The sequence below is a fragment of the Arvicanthis niloticus genome, chromosome 20, assembly GCF_011762505.2.
Source record: "Arvicanthis niloticus isolate mArvNil1 chromosome 20, mArvNil1.pat.X, whole genome shotgun sequence".
In the NCBI taxonomy this organism is placed as follows: domain Eukaryota; kingdom Metazoa; phylum Chordata; class Mammalia; order Rodentia; family Muridae; genus Arvicanthis; species Arvicanthis niloticus.
This window is the reverse complement of record NC_047677.1, coordinates 26,798,518-26,816,281: the sequence shown is the minus strand read 5'-3', so window position 1 is coordinate 26,816,281 and position 17,764 is coordinate 26,798,518. Positions and strand designations below refer to the sequence as shown.

The 17,764-nt window shown below is 45.6% G+C and overlaps 1 protein-coding gene across 1 annotated transcript; it reads right to left on the bottom strand.

Moving 5' to 3' along the window:
- Nucleotides 1–2,850: 2,850 nt before the first annotated feature.
- Prf1 (perforin 1) lies at nucleotides 2,851–9,609 on the bottom strand. The gene is made up of 3 exons (XM_034524794.2): nucleotides 9,520–9,609; nucleotides 6,823–7,394; nucleotides 2,851–4,781 (listed from the first exon to the last, which is right to left on the bottom strand). The coding sequence occupies exons 2-3, from the start codon at nucleotides 7,356–7,358 to the stop codon at nucleotides 3,653–3,655; spliced, it is 1,665 nt and encodes a 554-aa protein (XP_034380685.1). The 5' UTR covers nucleotides 7,359–7,394; nucleotides 9,520–9,609; the 3' UTR covers nucleotides 2,851–3,652.
- Nucleotides 9,610–17,764: the final 8,155 nt, after the last annotated feature.

Sequence of the window (17,764 nt, the reverse complement as noted above, 5' to 3'; positions counted from 1 at the left end):
GCTGGCCAGTGACTCAAGGATCCTCCTACCTTTGCCTCCCCAGCACTGGGCTTCCTTACAAGGTCAGCACTTTATGTGGTTTCTGGAATCTGAGCTCAGGGTCTCCTGCTTTCCAGGTACACACTCTGTTAACAGACATACCTTCCCCAGCCTGAAGGGAAGGTTTTCCGTACAGAAATAACGTGGCCAGTGACTGCCATAGCTGTTTTCCCCAGAGGCAGATCCAGTAAGAGGCCTTTGAGGGCAGGCAGAGCCTGTGGGAGGTGCCTCCAGAGAAAGCCAGAAGGAGTGGGGAAGATAGAGGGGGCGGAGCCTCCAGAGAAAGCCGGCAGGAGTGGGGAAGATAGAGGGGACCGAGCCTCCAGGGAAAGCCGGCAGGAGTGGGGAAGACAGAAGGTGGAGCAAAGTGGAGAAAGCGTATGTACGTATGTACGTATGTACGGTCCTGCAGATCACCACTGATGGCTGTAGAGAATTGGGTGGGGTGGTGCTTGCCTGGAATCCTGAAGGCATGGGGTCAGAGTTCATGGTCATCATTGGCTACGTATCAAGTTTGAGGTCACACTGGACTACGGACGGGAGACTCTGTCTCAAAATACAAATAAATAGGGGGCTGGAGAGAAGAAGCCTCATTGGTTAAGAGTCCTTAACTGCTTTTGTAGAGGACCTAAGTTCAGTTCCCAACATCCACGCGGTGCCTCACAACTGTCCTTACCTCTAGTTCTCTGGGCTCTGGCACCCTCTTCTGGCCTCCATACATATCTGAAGGCAAAACATTTTATACACATAGAAATAACAAATCTTTAAAAAAAAAATACAAATAAACTCTCTCCTGTGTTCTTGGCCTCTCAACATTGTGCCCACGGGGGTGTACCAGGAATCAGAGACCTGGCTGTCTTATTTCTGACATTAATATCTTTGACCATAGTTAAACTCTTTGTTGGACAACAAATCAAAGGAGGGGGGGGTTTAAAAAATCCTCAAAAAACTCAATTCAAGTAATGGCCTTCCATTCCCTCTGACCTCAGTTTGTCTATATGTGAAATCAAGAGGGGCCTTTCAGGGGTAATCACCTCTCCCAGTATCTCTTCTTTTATCCTACAGAGGCTGGCGACCTCTGTCAAGCAGTCCCGAGAAAAGAGAACACAGAATATCCTTTGAGAGAAACTGAGGCATGGTAAAGGGCCTGGACTACCCCTGTCCTGCAGATCAATGGGGTTTGGGTCACAACAACCTCTGTTTTCCCCCAGGGCCGCAGGTAGTGTCACATGTCGAGCTGTCAAGCAAGGTCTCCTGTGCTCTTGTTTGTGTGTGGCTGAGACAGGAAATGTGTAAGAACAGTGGTTTCCACGGGCTTCTAGACCCTTCTGATCCTCATCAGGGATTGGGGTCTGGGTCTCCGGGTCTTACCCTTACCCCACAGTTTATTTTGTTGGGACTTTCAACCCCATCAGGGCTCTCATGGTTCCTCTGAGCCCCTCTGACTAAAAACAGCCCTGCACAGCCATGTCTGCCATGGCTCTGATGCTGCCACAAATGTTGCCTGCACTCTGTGGCCTCACTCTGGGATATCAGATCCTGATGTGCTGGTTGAGCAGGCTGAATTGAGAGGCTCCCAGATCACCTTGTTAGAACCCCTGCAACCCCAAGTTGTGGAGTAGAGGAGAACTTATCAACCCATGCAGATGGATTCTCCAGGAAGCTGAGTCTTCAGGATGCACAACTCTGAGCTGGCTATAGCCTGCACACGCATACACAGACACTGACACACACACACATGCACATACATACACATGCACACATAGACACACACAGACACAAACACATATGCATACACACATGCACACATGCACACATATATACACACAAGCTCACAGGCACACATATCCTCCCCTCTCTCTGTCTGTCGGTCTGTCTGTCTGTTTTATAGGATTTTCTGTAAGGTAAAAGCCAGGTTGGGGCTCCAGGTTACTTTAAGACATGAGAAGAAGGGGCGGGAGAGATGGCTCAGTGGTTATGTGCACTTGCTGCTCTCCAGGAAGACCCAGGTTTGGTTCCCAGAATCCACATGCTGGTTCACAACCATCTGCAGCCCCAGTTCCAGAGGATCTGATGCCTCTCTGACTTCCTCAGGTACCAGGCACACACACTCATTTGCAGGCTAAATGCTCATACACATAAAATAAAAATAAATCTTGAGAAGAGGAGGAGGGGTGAGAAGGGGCTGGAGATGATTCAGTGGGTTTAGGTGCTTGCTGCCAAGTCTCACGACTTGAGTTACATCCCTGTGTTTGATAATTGAAATCCACATGATGGGTGGAGACAACTGACTCCTGCATGTTGTCCTCTGACTTCCATGTTTGTGCTTTTACATACATATGCACATGCATGTGCATGCACTCATATACATACATATATATATACATATATGAACATACACATACACACATACACATATATACACATACATACATATATATACACAAATGCAAACACATACATACATATACACACATACATATATACATACATATACACACATACAAATACACAAATGCAAACACATACATATACACATACATACATATATACACATACATATACACAGATATATACATATACACACATACATATACACACATACTTAAACATATATACATACATGTACACACATACATACTTATACACATATACACACACACAAATAGATAAAGGTAAATAAAAGAAGTGAGAAGAACCTGTGTCCTGGGCTTGAATTCCCCAAGTAAAGCTGCAGCCACTTCAGAATGCTTCTGCCCGTTCACTGCAGTCCCCACCGTGCCATACTGTCTTTCAGCCAGAAACTGAATGCCCATCATCATTTATTGCCACATTTATGCTACTGTCGCTTGACTCAGGGGGTAAGGGATTGGGGTCCCACATTACCAGCAGAATTAGAAAAAGCAGTTAGTTCACTTACAGTAATGGACTGTCCATTTTATAAAACTGAGTTGTTGAACATAGAATTCTATTGCTGGGGAATCATTCGTCCCCTCTTCTCTTCTCTTCTCTTCTCTTCTCTTCTCTTCTCTTCTCTTCTCTTCTCTTCTCTTCTCTTCTCTTCTCCCCACCAGGCTGCCAGCATGCTTATTGCTCCATCATATTTATAGCCCTCTGTCAAGCCATGTGCTTGGTGGCACAGGCCTTCATTTATCAGGAACAGAATGAGGGACAAAGGCACACAGGGAGTGTCTCTAACAGAAGATCTTGCGATGCCGAGGAGAGAGGGGTTTAAAGATGGGTGGAGAAAGCTTCTGGCCTTCCGCTGGGCTTCTGGCCTGTGTTTATGCTGATCAGAAGTAGTTGCCAAGCTTGGGGACATTGGAGGGCTGAGGCAGTGTGACAGGGAGAGTCAGCAGAGTTCTGTTGTAACTCAGCCACTCTAGCTAGGGGCTCAGGCCATGTGCACATTAACCCATTGTGAACTCCCAGGGAGAAGTCAGTCGAGCATTCCAGTTTTGTTGTTCGCTTTTTTTGAGACAGGGTCTCACTATGTAGACCAGGCTGGCCTCAAACTCCTAGAGATCCACCTGCCTCTGCCTCCCAAATGCTGGGATCAAAGGTGTGCACTACTACACCCAGCTCTCAGGCATGTTATTATCATTATTATTTTTTACCACACAGCCCCGCTGCGGTTTCCTGGAGGATCTCCCAGAAGCCCCTGGGGGGCATACTCCAGGCAGGTCCCTCCAGTAAGATGGGGCAAACACTTGGCATGGTAGAGGAATTTTACCTTGCCATGGTTTAGGTTACAAGTCACCCCATGGAAACCAGACTTGGGAGACGTGTCACAAGAACCAAGAAGGTCATCATCCCAGCCATTGTCAGCATCCCAGACCTGCACCCTGAGGGGTCCCCCTGTGGACAGGAGCACATTCCCAAAGTCCATCTTGTCAGGCCACGTGGGACTGTTATTGTTCCATACTACATCGGTCCTGTTCTCTTGGCTACCAAAGAAGACCTTTAGGTAGGCATCAGTACCTGTGATATAGTCTCCCCACAGATTCTCTGCCTGGAAATTGCTTACCACCAAGTGGGCCAAGCCCCTCTGGCGTGGACAGCAGTCCTGGTTGGTGACCCCCGAATCCTGGCACACACACTGGCATGAATCACGACTACTCTTATGCTGGCCTGGCCTGCACGGCCGGCTACAGTCTCGCCAGCGGGCCCTGCCCATCAAATACTGGCTGATAGCCTGTCTCAGTGCCTCCCGCTTCGGATCCAGGTCTTCCAGGAGTGTGTGCAGGGGTTCCAGGCTGTAGTCCACCAGACCAGGGCTGCTCGGCAGTGAGGCTATCCAGGTTGAGAACTGCTCGGGTGTAGCTTGGTTCCCGAAGAGCAGATCATGCGTGGAGTCAAGGGGACCACCGAGCACTTCGACGTGACGCTCGCGGTAGGTCTGGTGGAAAGAGGTGGCGATTTTGTGCTGTTTCTTCTTCTCCTCACAAGCTTTGTATTCGTTTGAGGCGCTGGCTTGGGCACCGATGCTAACCTGGGCCTCCACGTTCAAACAGTCTGCTACCTCATCGGCTGTGAGCCCGTCCAGGGTCAGCTTACAGGTACGCAGGGCTGTGAGGACCGAGATGCGGCCACCTAGGTCCACAGCTGTAATAAAGTGGGTGCCATAGGAGGATATCAGCCTGCGATAAGCAGGCTCCGTGGAGCTGTTAAACTCGGGGGGAAGGCCCTTGAGTGCCTTCTTGAACTCAGAGTGGAGTGGAGGTTTTTGTACCAGGCGAAAACTGTGGAGAAGGCAGAGCATTAGAGGAGACTAGTGGTATTTCCCTGATTCAATAGCACCTTCAAGACCCCCTCCCCATATATGCACCCAAACATAAAAGTGCACCGGGGCTAGCTGGGAAAAATAAAGGGGTTATCAGGAGTTGGGATAAAAAAGATTGTTATCGAAATATATACATGTAGTGAAACCCACTGTTAAAATTTAGAATTAATATATGCCGTCTAAAAAATGTAAAGTGTGTGGATGTGGAGTAGGGAGTAGGGAGTAAAGCTTGCTGCTAAGCCTGCCGACCCGAGTTCGATCCCCAGAACCCACTTAGTAGACGCAGAAGAAAAAGACACCTGCAGGTTGTCCTCTGATCTCTTCACATTTGCTGCGACACACAGATACATAGACACACACTTAAAAGATACATTAAAAAGTAAAGAAATATTTTTAGATGCCAGGAGGTGGTTGCACACATCTTTAATTCCAGCACTCCGGAGGCAGAGGCAGGCAGATCTCTGTGAGTTTGGGGCCAGCCTGGTCTACAGAGTGAGTTCCAGGACAGCCAGGACTACACAGAGAAACCCTGTCTCGAAAAAATAAAAACAAACAAAAAAAAAAACAAAAAAAACTTTTCTTTCTTTAAAGTCTGAGAAACTATAGTGCAGGCTACGTGGAATCACTGTGTATCCATGCGGTGAGGATGGAGGACACATCCAGGTGTCTTGTCTCTGTCCCTACCCAGGAAGAATCCATGGGGGGTTGACAATGCCTGGGAGAGAGGGTTTAGGTGCTCTCTGCCTGTATTTAAATGTCACCGAGCTAGGGCTCAGGAACATTCTTGCTTCCATCTCCCTGTTCTCCAGATGTAGGTGATCATGCATAGAGGAGGCCTATCATGGATAGATAGATAGATAGATAGATAGATAGATAGATGCATACATACATACATACATACATACATATACACACACAGATAGATGATAGGTACAGAGATACATAGATAAATACAGAGTAGATAGTTACATAGACAGATGATAGATACATAGATACAGAGTAGATAAATAGATAGGTAGATACAAACATATATACATACATACATATATACATACATATATACAGACAGACAGATAGCATACCTGGATAGTTACATAGATACATACATAGATGATACATAGCACAGTTAGAGACATACACAGTTACATAGATAGATATATAGGTACATAGATACATAGATGATAGATAGATAGAAAGAGATAAATAGATAGACAGACAGATAGACAGACAGACAGACAGACAGACAGAGTTGTAGGATCTGGCATCTAAAGACCAGTGCCGTGGTTAGTTTCCATGATCAGCTTGATACAACCTAAAATCACTTGGGGAGAGCTCCTTAGGGAGGAATTTTCTAGATCAGATCAGCTTGTGGTCTTGCCTGTAGAGCACTGTCTTGATTGCCTTAACTGATGTGGGAAGACTCAGCCTGAAAGTGGGTAGCACCATTTCCTGTTTGGGGCACTGGGCTGTATAACCATACAGAAAGCTAGCAGAGTACTTAGCATGAACGTGTTCATTTCCCCTTGCTCTTGACTGTGGGTATGATGTCACCAGCTGTGTCACATCAAGCCACGGTGGACTGTAACCCGGAAAAGTGACTAGCATAAACCGTCTCTCCTTACCTGCCTTTTGGTCAGGACATTTTATCACATCCATAGAAATTAATTCAGAGCAGTGATTCCTAACCTGTGGGTCAAGACCCCCACAGGGGTCACATATCAGATAGCCTGGATATCAGATATTTACATTATGGTTCATAACAGTAGCAAAATTACAGTTATGAAGTAGCAACGAAATCACTTTATGGTTGGAGTCACCACATTAGGGACAGTATTAGAGGGTCACAGCGTTAGGAAGGTTGAGAACTAGTGATTCTAGAGCGATCAGGATTTGGTGTCCTCCTATGAAACAATATGTAAACTCTGCTCCGCTATTCCAGAGTTCCCAGACCCCTTAGAGTGTCCTACTATTCTTCCTCTCTCCCCTGCCTCAGCTCTTACCTGTACATGCGACACTCCACTGTGTCAGTATTAAAGTTGTACTGGTCCTGATAGGCCTTCTCGGCTGCAAAATTGGCAGCTTTGGAGTGGGAGCCAGCCACGGACACGTGCACGTTTGCTTCCGGCTTAGGGTTCACATCCAGCCCCACACGCCAGTCGTTATTGATATTAGCAGCTGCCTCCCGGGCCACGCCCTCCGTGGAGCTGACCTTGGCTGTGGCCACATTACGCTGGCAGTGTGAACCGTGAGGCCGCCAGTGGGTGATCGCCACGGGTAGGCGCTGTACAGCGCCTTTCATTAGGGCGTTTTTACAGAGGGTGCAGGTGCGGTCAGGCCTCAGGAACTTCAGTGTGTTCACTGGGAAGGAGCCGGAGCGGCGGAGGGTGGTCACATCCACGCCTTCCCCAGCCACCCACGAGCCTGGCACGAACTTGTGCTTCTGCTTGCATTCTGACCGAGTGGCAGTGTAGCAGGGAGCAGGCACAGGTCGTGGCAGCAGCAGGAAAAGGCCCAGGAGGAACAGGTACACGGCCATGATGCTGCAGGCACAGTAGCTGTAAACTCTGAAAAGCTGTGGGAACAGGGATGAAGGATGCTGACTTCCCACTCACGACTGGGGAGCATCCGGAGAGAGAGTGAACTTCTCTTTAGTTACTGCATGCCAGAGCTGGACTGGCTTGGTCCGTTGTACAGAGAAAACCAGAGGGATTAAACATATAACCCAGAGTCATACAGCCAGGGGGAGTCCTGTGCTGAGAGACTTTATAATCTCAGACCTAGCAGGAATCAAGATTGAAGGCTGTGACCCTGGACAGAGCATCTGTAATAGGTTTCTGCTCTGGAGATGAGCATTTTCTACCCAGAGTGGGAAGAAAATACTTTTTCTATCTGATTACCCTCCCCCATTCCAGGGATGGACCCAGAGCTTTTTTATGCCCAGTAGGCAAGTGATCCACCATGGAGCCACATCTATCTATCTATCTATCTATCTATCTATCTATCTATCCATCCATCCATCTACCCACCATTCATCCATCCATCTATTTATCTATCATCTATCTATCTATTCATCCATCTACCCACCATTCGTCTATCTATCTATCTATTCATCCATCTACCCACCATTCGTTCATCTATCTATCTATCTATCTATGTATCTATCTATCACCTATGTATCTATGTATCTATGTATCTATGTATCTATATATCTATCTATCTATTCATCCATCTACCCACCATTCATCTATCTATCTATCTATCTATCTATCTATCTATCTATCTATCTATTCATCCATCTACCCACCATTCGTCTATCTATCTATCATCTATCTATCTATCTATCTATCTATCTATCGACAAGGTATCATTGCTCAAGATAGCTTTGAAATCATTCTGTTGCCTAGGCTAGCTTTGAACACGTGGAGGAACTAGGATCTCAAGCCTGTGGCACCAGGCATGGCTCCTACCTGCTTCTTACTTTCTCTCCATCTCTAATTCCAACGGTGACTTCTGTTTCTCCCTTACAGATATGAGGAGACAGTGAGCTCTGTGCACATCCCCTGTGGCATCTCTGAGCCTCCTGCAAGGGCACCAGCCCCAAATCTACAAGGGATGAAGACTGCCCTGTCTCTATGCCCTTGGCTGTAGTGTGGGGGCCTTTAAGTGTGCCCTTGCCAGCCCTTTCGCTGTCTTGCCATTCCCTGCCAAGTACTTCACACTTACGGCAGAGCAGGCATCTACCTGTTGCCTGATATTGGGCAGCAATCCATTAAAAGGCTCTTCCTTGCTTGGAGGAGCCACAGGGGCCTGGTTTTGAATCTCCTTCTATCTCTGTCTCAGTGTTTCTCTACCTGCAGATCAAGACCATAGGAAAACACACATTTCCTAATTGTCCTGGGAACCCAGCCATACATTTATTTTCATGACTTCATGACTGTAATTTTGCTATCTTGAGACCCTCGAAAATATGTGTTTTCCAGTGGACACGACCCACAGATGGAGAACTGGCTCCTTCCAAGGCCCTTGGAGGTCTTTTTTTTTTCTCCTCTGCCTGCAGGGTCTTACGTAAGGGAGGGGGTGAGCAGAGGTCACATCTAGCTAAAGCCTTCCATCCTCTACCTAAAGCAGTGACTCAGAGGCAGGATTCAGGTGACATGTGGGGTTGGGACATCAACAAGCAAGGAAGAATCCTGTCAAGCTTTCTGGTCATCTTGCTTAAGAGACCAGCACACTTGTGACTGACCAATGAACATCAGTCCCCTTCTGGCCTTCTTTGTATTGCCAGGGAGTCTATTTACAAGTCTTAGCTTCTTCCTCCTTTTCCCTCCATCCCTTGTCCCTTTCCTTCTTCCCCCCTCCTCTCCTTTCGCCTCCTCTCCCCTCCCCTCCCCTTCCTTGCATCTTTCGAGACGGGTTTCACCACGTTTCCCGGTGGTAGAGTCAGAAGCATGCTCCATTCTTGGCCCACTTCCATTGTTTACGAACAGTAACTGCCAGAACTTCTGGACATAGCCTTTGAGACTGTGGACAGTCATCATTTACACATGAACCCCAAAGTGGTCACCAATCTGATGAAGGTATGAGAGATGAGCTTGAAGGCTGGCTACTAGCACTTCTGGTTCCCTCTGGCCATACCTCCCAGCTCTCTTTCCTGAAGTATCCCAACCTGCCTGATTCCCACCCTTCCTCCTCCTTACCTGAAGTCCCACAGAGATGTCACTACAGCTCAGGGGGACACCTGTGTTGACAATGGAGGCTTTTAAAAGGCTGCCATCGATCTCCAGGCAGGCCCACCCTGGCCAACGTCATATCGTTACTACTTCCTGCCCTGCCCCCAGACTGTGGTCACAAGTCCCCACCAGCACCCACCCTGTTGTCACCTCCTCATCCGGCTTGTGACAGCCTTCAGGAAGTCAGCTGTGAAGGCCAGGGGCTCATCTTCCAGGCAGAGCAGTGTGTGTGTTGGGGAACTCTGCTGTGGACCAGCAGGTCAACTGACTATTCTCTGCTTCCAAGTTGAATGTTTGGGATGGGGTGAGCTGTTAGGAAAAGTTTCTGAAGAGTGGCCTGGGCTTGAGGGGTTTCATCCTTTTCACATCTCAGCTCCTCATCCCAAAGTGTGGCTAATCACAATGTCCCATGAGAGGGGACATGAAGACGTGGTGCGGGGCTTAGGACTGGACACGATCTTTACAAATTCTCAATACATGTGACTGTCCCCTCCTCCTTGGTGAGTGGGAGAGATACTCAAAGCTGCCCACTTCCTGTCCGTACCTACATCCCAGCTGTGCCTCAGGTCTGAGCAAGCTGGTACTGTGGAAAGGCAGTTGCCCACTCTGCTCAACCTGAGGTTACTGTGGGGAGGTTTCCATGGGTAGAGTGACTCATGGGCACCTTCTGGGGGCAAAAAAAAATTGTGCTGTTTATAAGGTGGGTAAAAGCAGGCAGGGTGGCAGTAGTTCTCAACACCTCTAAATGTGTATATGATGGGAACAAGTAGCCACAGGCCCCAGGCCACATGGTCACATCTCACCCTGGGCTTGTGCTACCTTTCTCAGAACTCGGCCTCATCTGTTACTCTCCCAGAAACTGCAGCTGCTCTGTGGTCCCATGTTGGCGCTCTGCCCAGGGGGTCTCAATGGGATCCCAAAGCTCAGAGACATTCAGTCCCCAACCATACTGCAAGGACTGTGTGTAAGGTATAGAAACCTGCAAAAAGCCTGCGGGCAAAGAGTCGAGAGTCTAAACACGCTCCTGTCCAGCTACACCAGAAACATACTCTTAGCAGTTTTTTATTATTTTTTTTTAAGCTTCTTTGTAGTCCCGAATATGATGTATGAAGTCAAAGAGAGGGGACTGGGGATGTAGCTCAGGGTTGCACATTTACCTAGCATATGGAAGGTCCTGCATTTTACCTTCAGTCCTGTAATCAGTGTCCTGAGTCTTGTCACCATCACCACCATCATCACCATTATTTCACCATGGTCATTATCACATTGCCAGCATCACCACCATCCACCCCATCTTCCTCACTTCACTAGTGTATCTTCACCACCATCATCATATGGTTGTCATCGCCATCCCATAATACCAGCATCTCTATCATGATCAGATTATAATCACCTGACATCATCACTATCACCACCTCCATCACGTCCCCCTCTACCATAATCATGAGAAAACTGTTTTCTTAAGAACCCTTCTAGCAGGGGCTGGAGAGATGGTTCAGGGGTTAAGAGCACTGACTGCTCTTCCAGAAGACCTGGGTTCCATCTTCAGCACCCACATAGCAGCTCACACTTGTCTGTAACTCTACTCCCAGATCTTCTGACACCCTCACACAGACATACATGCAGGCAAAACATCAATGAACATAACATAAGAGTAAGTTATATAACTATAACTATATAAACACACACACATATATATGTACATATATGTATATGTCTTTTAATAAAATGAATTCTTCTAGCAAATGATAAGACATGAATTTCAAAGGTTCCCACTGGGCGATGCCCAGTAGAGAGCAGTGGTGAGCCCAGGGCTTCTGACAGCTCTGGGCTTGTGGGTCTGAGGAAAGCTGTCTTGTCAGTTGAAACTCAGAGCTGAAGTGTGCACCAACATGGTTCGTCCTCAGAAAGATGCGTTGAAGTGTAACTCACCTGCCCTACACACACCCATTGAAAGTATTCGCCCCCACGGGTTTTGCTATGTTCAGAGGGCTGTCTGTCCGCCACCACAGCCGACTTTAGAATATTTCTACCATTCTCAAAAAGAAACTGTGTGCTCACTGGAAGCCATTTCTCATTTCCCCTTAACACTAACCTAGCTGACGTCTCTGGGTTTTCCTGTTTCCTTACCTTCCTGGCCGTATTTTCTTTGGTAGCTTGATACAACAGAGTAGGGTTATCTGGGAAGGTGAATCACAATGGAGAAAACTCCGCCATCGGATTGCTTATAGGCAAGTCTGAGCGCTTTTTCTCAATTCATGATCAATATGGGAGGGCCCAGCCCACTTTTGGGGTTGACACACTTGAACAGGTGGTCCTGGGTCGTAGTAGAAAACCAGGCTGAACAAGCCATGAGGAGCAAGCCAGCAAGCAGCACTCCTCCATGGTCTCTGCTTCAGCTCCTGCTGCCAGGCTCCTCCCTTGACTTCTTGCTTTGATTTCCTTCAAAGAATTTTGACTCTGGATACATAAGCCAACCACACCCTTTCTTCCCTATGCTACTTTAGGCCATGATTTTTTTTTTTTTTTTTATCACAGACATAGAAACCTAACTCAAACATTTATTTTTTCACAAATGCAATCATACCGTATGACTGTTTCTGTCTGTTTTTATTTTTGACCCGTAGTTTTAAGGTTCATGAATGTTGTAGCATGTATCAGCTTTTCTCTGGCTGAATAACATATGATCATGTGGGCATACCGCATTTGTTTATGTATGCATCATATTTATGTGTCATATCATGGACAGCGCTACTAGGAACATTTCTGTATAAATTTCTTTATGTAAACATATGTCTTCATTCCATTTGGTTTATAGCTAGAAGTGGAATTTCAGGGTTATGTGGTAACTTCCATTTTATTGACTGATGATTGATTGATTGATTGATTGATTGACACAAGGTCTTACGATGTAGCCCTAGATGTCCTGGAACTTGCTCTGTAGACCAGGCTGGCCTTGAACTCACAGAGATCCAACAGCCTCTGCCTCCCTAGCACTGGAACTAAGGATGTGCGTCATCACCACCCGGCTCCATTTTATTCTTGAAGGAATTGTTTTTCCAAGTGGCTGGAATGAAGTCAGCAAGAAACTAATGAATGCTGCACAAAGGGATACAGGGCTTCTCAAGTCTGTTACACACTGAGCACACAGAGGTCTGGGGACTGAGCCCCAGACTCTTCTAGGAGGAAAAGCCAGGTTGCCAGGAACCAAAATCTTAATTCCTTCAAGGTCCTGTTCCGGCCTCAGGCTGGTTCTTTCCAGGTATGTCCCTGGACAAGGACCTAGACAGCGTATTCCCTTTCTTCTTCCCTTCATTTCTCCAAGAAAGGCTCGGAATCCTCCAAGCTCCCAACACATGGTTCGAAAATATTTCTATTCTGAGTCATCTTTTTGTCGGCTTCTTTCCTTTCCTGTCTTCTCTTCCTCCCTCCTCTTCTTTTTGCAGTACTGGGAGCTGAAGTCAGGGCTTCTCACATCTGTGCAGTTCTTCCCTTAAGCCGTGTTCTCAGCCTCCTTGTTGATCTTTCTTTCCTTTATAAACATTTGTGAGGCAGCAGGTAATGTGTGCACACAGCACACCGACATAAAGGCAGGCAGAACATAGAAAAAGAATGTGTGTGTAATTTTTTGAGATTTATTAATTTTTTAAAAAATTACTTTTTATTTTTCTTTCATATATTACATCCCAACTCCAGTTTCCCCTCCCTCTCCTTCCTTCAGTCTTCCTTCCCCCACTTTCTTTTCCCCCTCCCAGATCCATCCCCCCTTCACTTCCCCTCAGAAAAGAGCAAGCCTTCCAGGGACATCAACCAAATACTGTATAACAAGCTATAGCCATTCTCACATCAACAATAGATATTCTCACATCAAGGCTGGACCAGGCAACCCAGTAGGAGGAAAAGGGTCCCAAAGGCAGACAATAGTCAGAGACAGCCCCTGCTCCCTCTGTTAGGAGTCTCATAAGAACACTAAGTTACTCAGCCATAACATACATGCAGAGGACATAAGTCAGACCCATATTCACTCTGTGATCTCTCTGAGTCCACTTGAGTCCCAGTTAGTTGATTCTGGGTCCTGTTCTGTGATGTCCTTGATCCCTCTGGCTCCTCCAATCCTTGCTCTCCTTCCTTGGCAGGACTCCTGAGCTCCACCTAATGTTTGGCTGTGGGACTCTGCATCTGAGCCAGGCGATGGAGGTGCACATCTTTAATCCCAGCACATGGAAAAGAGAGGCAGGTGGATCTCTGAGTTCGGGGCCAGCCTGGTCTACATAGTAAGTTCTAGGACAGCCAGGGCTACACAGAGAAAAGCTGTATTGAAAAACAATTTAAAAAAAATTATGTGTATGGGTGTTTTGCCTGTATGTCATTTACAAATAATGACTATAGAGGCCAGAAAGATGGCATCAGATCCCTTGGGACTGGAGTTACAGTTGTAAGCTGCCATGTGTGTGCTGGGAATGGAACCCAGGTCCTCTTGGAGAGAGGCCAGTGATCTTAACCCCTGAGCCATCTCTCCTACTCCTAAGCTGGCTTTGAACTCACACTAAAGCTCAGGCAAGCCTTGTATTTGCGATCCTCCTGCCCCAGATTCACAAGATTACAGGTCTGCATCATCAGGACCATTTTCTTGTTGTTTCTTGATGGTGTCCTTTCAAGGTACAGATGTGTTCGATTTTGATGAAGTACAATTTATTACTTTTCTTCCATTGCTAATAGTTCCGATGTTCTGGCTCTCAAAGACCCAGGGTCATAAAAGTTCTTCTGACTATTTTACAGTGCAACTTTTACACTTCTACATCTGGTCTCTTGGAGGGAACTAGTGTGTGAGAAAGATGCTCACCTTTGTACCTTGATATATAGTTCACTCTGTGTGTGTGTGTGTGTGTGTGTGTGTGTGTGTGTGTGTGTGTGAGAGAGAGAGAGAGAGAGAGAGAGAGAGAGAGAGAGAGAATATTACTCTGGATTAAACAAAAAGAGAGACAAACAAAACACCTCCACAGATACTAGCTATGATCTGAAGGTTTGTGTCCCTCCAAAGCTCACTCTAAAGCTTACCTCCCAATTCAGTAGAGGTCAGTGGTGGGACTGTAGGAGGAACACAGGATTAGAGTTCTTTAGAAAGGGCTTTTGAGGGGTCTGTTATGTCTTTTTGTCCTTCCGGTCTCTGTATGTTCAAAGGCACTGTGGCAATGTGCTTTCTACAAAACAAAGAGTAAACCCTTACCAGGCACTGACTCTCAGATGTCCCGGTCTAAGTAGCAGTGGGAAATAAATGGCACTATTTATAAATTACCCGGTTGCTACAATTTCCCAGAATCCATGAGTTAAAAACATAGTCTTCAAAGTCACATGCTAATGGTATTTAGGGGTGGAGCTTTCGAGGAGAAATAGAATTAAATAAGATCATCAAGGTGGGACCCCTCCCCCATAATGGCATCAATATCTTTAGAAGAAAATTGGGGAGGGGCTGTGAATGTATTCAGTTAGTAGAGCTCTCTCCTAACATACATAAAGGCTGGATGCTACTACATACTACATACTACATACTACAGCACTATGTAAACAGGTCACAGATTTTCTATAATCACAGCATTCAGGAGGTAGAGGCAGGAGGACTAGAAGTTCAAGGTCATCTTCATCTAGATAGTACATTCAAAGCCAGTGTGGGCAACGTGTCTAAAAGAGGGAGAAAGGGAGAGATCAGACATCTGAAGTTGAGCCTTGCTATGGAACACCCTCTAGCAGAAAAAAAAATGGCATTCATGGATGCCAACACTGTGGCTTTAGAACAGTGACCTGAATGAACCTCCATTCTTTATAAATTACCTGGTGTCAGGTATTGTGCTATAGCAATGGAGAAAATGGCCTAAGACACCTGTCAGAGGTCGTTTGTTGCAGCATCAGAAATAGGTTAAGTGTCAGTATAAACCACGTAAGGGAACCTCTGAGCCTGTTTGAAGCTTTTTATAGATACAGAGGAGTAAATCGGCAGCCATGAAGAGTAACAATGTATCCCTTTTGCAAACTCTGGAAGCTCCGTGGGATGGTTGTGGTTTACCCTGTAGTTCTTTCTGGCTTCTTTTCTTCTCAGGGTTGTGAAGCTTTAGATGCCCTTTCTCTGCCTTTCATTGTGCAACCCACACTTCTGCTCTGTCTCCCTGGCAACTGTAAAGAAGCTGGAGAACCATTTCCCCTTTTCTGCTCCCCAGAAAAGCCTAGAACTCTGTTCTTAAAGGTGAGTTCAAACTTTCAACAGTTATAGCACAACTTGGTTTTCTTTCCTTTTCTTTCCTTTCCCTTTTCTTTCTTTCTTTCTTTCTTTCTTTCTTTCTTTCTTTCTTTCTTTCTTTCTTTCTTTTCTTTCTTTTCTTTCTTTTCTTTCTTTTCTTTCTTTCTTTCTTTCTTTCTTTCTTTCTTTCTTTCTTTCTTTCTTTCTTTTCTTTATTTTTCCCCCAGTATCAGTTTTGGGAAATGACATTTCTTGTAGAAAATTTCAGACTTGTGGCCTTGAAGTTATTTATGGTATGGTACCTTCTATCTTTAAAACAGAGCTGTCTGAGTTTGGTAGGATGCTATTTTGGTTTATTTTTAGGAGTTTCATTGTGCAGTCCTGGCTGGCCTGGACCAGGCTTTGCAGAGCAGGCTGGCCTCAGACTCACATAGATCACCTACCTCTGCATCCAAGTGCTGAGATTAAAGGTGTGTGTCATCATACCTGGCTTGATCCTTTTTTTTTAAAAAATAAGAAAATTTCCCTGAAGATTTTTAGATATTGTGCAATTTTTTTAAGACCCCGTTCTTGGATTACTGATCACCTCTGTGCATTTTTCTACTTTGTTAATTTTTTTCCTATCTTTTAAATTTTTTTCTCTTTTTCTCTATTATTTAGGCTTCTGTTGTTTCTTTTCCTACCTTTTATTTTTCGATAAACTCATTAACTTTCAGTCTTCTTTTAGGAAACATTAAGGCTACTAAACTACCATTCTTTACATATGTTTTAATTAATTAGTTAATTAATTTTACGAGTACAGGTGTTTAGCCTATACTCAGCATGAGCTCCACCTACATTCCTGGCACCCATTGAGACCAGAAAAGGGCATCAGAGTCCGTGGATCTGGGGTTACAGGCGGTTGTGAGCCACCATGTGGGTGCTAGAACTGAAGCCAGATATTCTAGGAGAGCCAAGCAGCCAGTGCTCTTAACCACTGAGCCATCCCTCCAGCCTTGTGACTGTATCTCTTTAAAACTGTGTCTCCTGATTTTTTTGCATGTGGTCTTTTCATTATGGCCTTGATGTCTCCACTGTCTGTCTGTCTGTCTCTCACACATACACATACCTCAGATGTAATTTAAAAAGAATATATAGGGGCTGCAGAGATGGCTCAGCAGTTAAGAGCACTGGCTACTCTTCCAGAGGACCCAGGTTTAATTCCCAGCACCCACATGGCAGCTCTCAACTGCCTGTAACTCCAGTTTCAGGAGATTTGACACCCTTACACAGACATGAATGCTATATATGTAGGCAGAACACCAATGCAAATAAAATAAATACAACATTTAAAAAGAGTATGTAGGAGCAGAGATGGAATTGAGCATTTACACCACTAAATACAAAAACTTGTTACAGAGATGCATCCATTGGGTGCTAGCATCAGGAGGGAAAGATGGCTCTGTCACCAGGACACTCACGTGTTGCTGACATATACCCATGGACAAAAGACATGAATCTTAAACTTGCCATTGCCTATACTGAAAAATTTCAAGTGTCTACAAGATAACACAAGACATTCTCTTTACAATGTTGGTAAATCAAAGACTAACTAAACAGAATTTTTTTTTAAAAAAAAAAGTTTTATTTTATTTTGGTGTGTCTGTATGTGTATGAGTGTGTATGTGTATGAGGTTGTGTGTATGTGTATATGTGTGTGCGTGTGAGTGTGTGTATGTATGAATGTATATGTATGAGCATGTGTGAATGTGTGTGAGTGTATGTGTATGTGTGTATGTGTGTGTGTGCATGTGTGTGTGGGTGTCTGTGGAGGTCAAAAGAGGGTATCAGATCCCCTAGTGTTGAAGGTACAGGCAGTTGTGAGCTGCCAGACATGAGTTGAGAACCAAACTCCAGTCCTCTGCAAGAACAGAAAGCAACTTTAAGTGCCAAGCCATATCTCCAGCCTCCTAACAAACTTTAAAAAAAATCTTCATATAA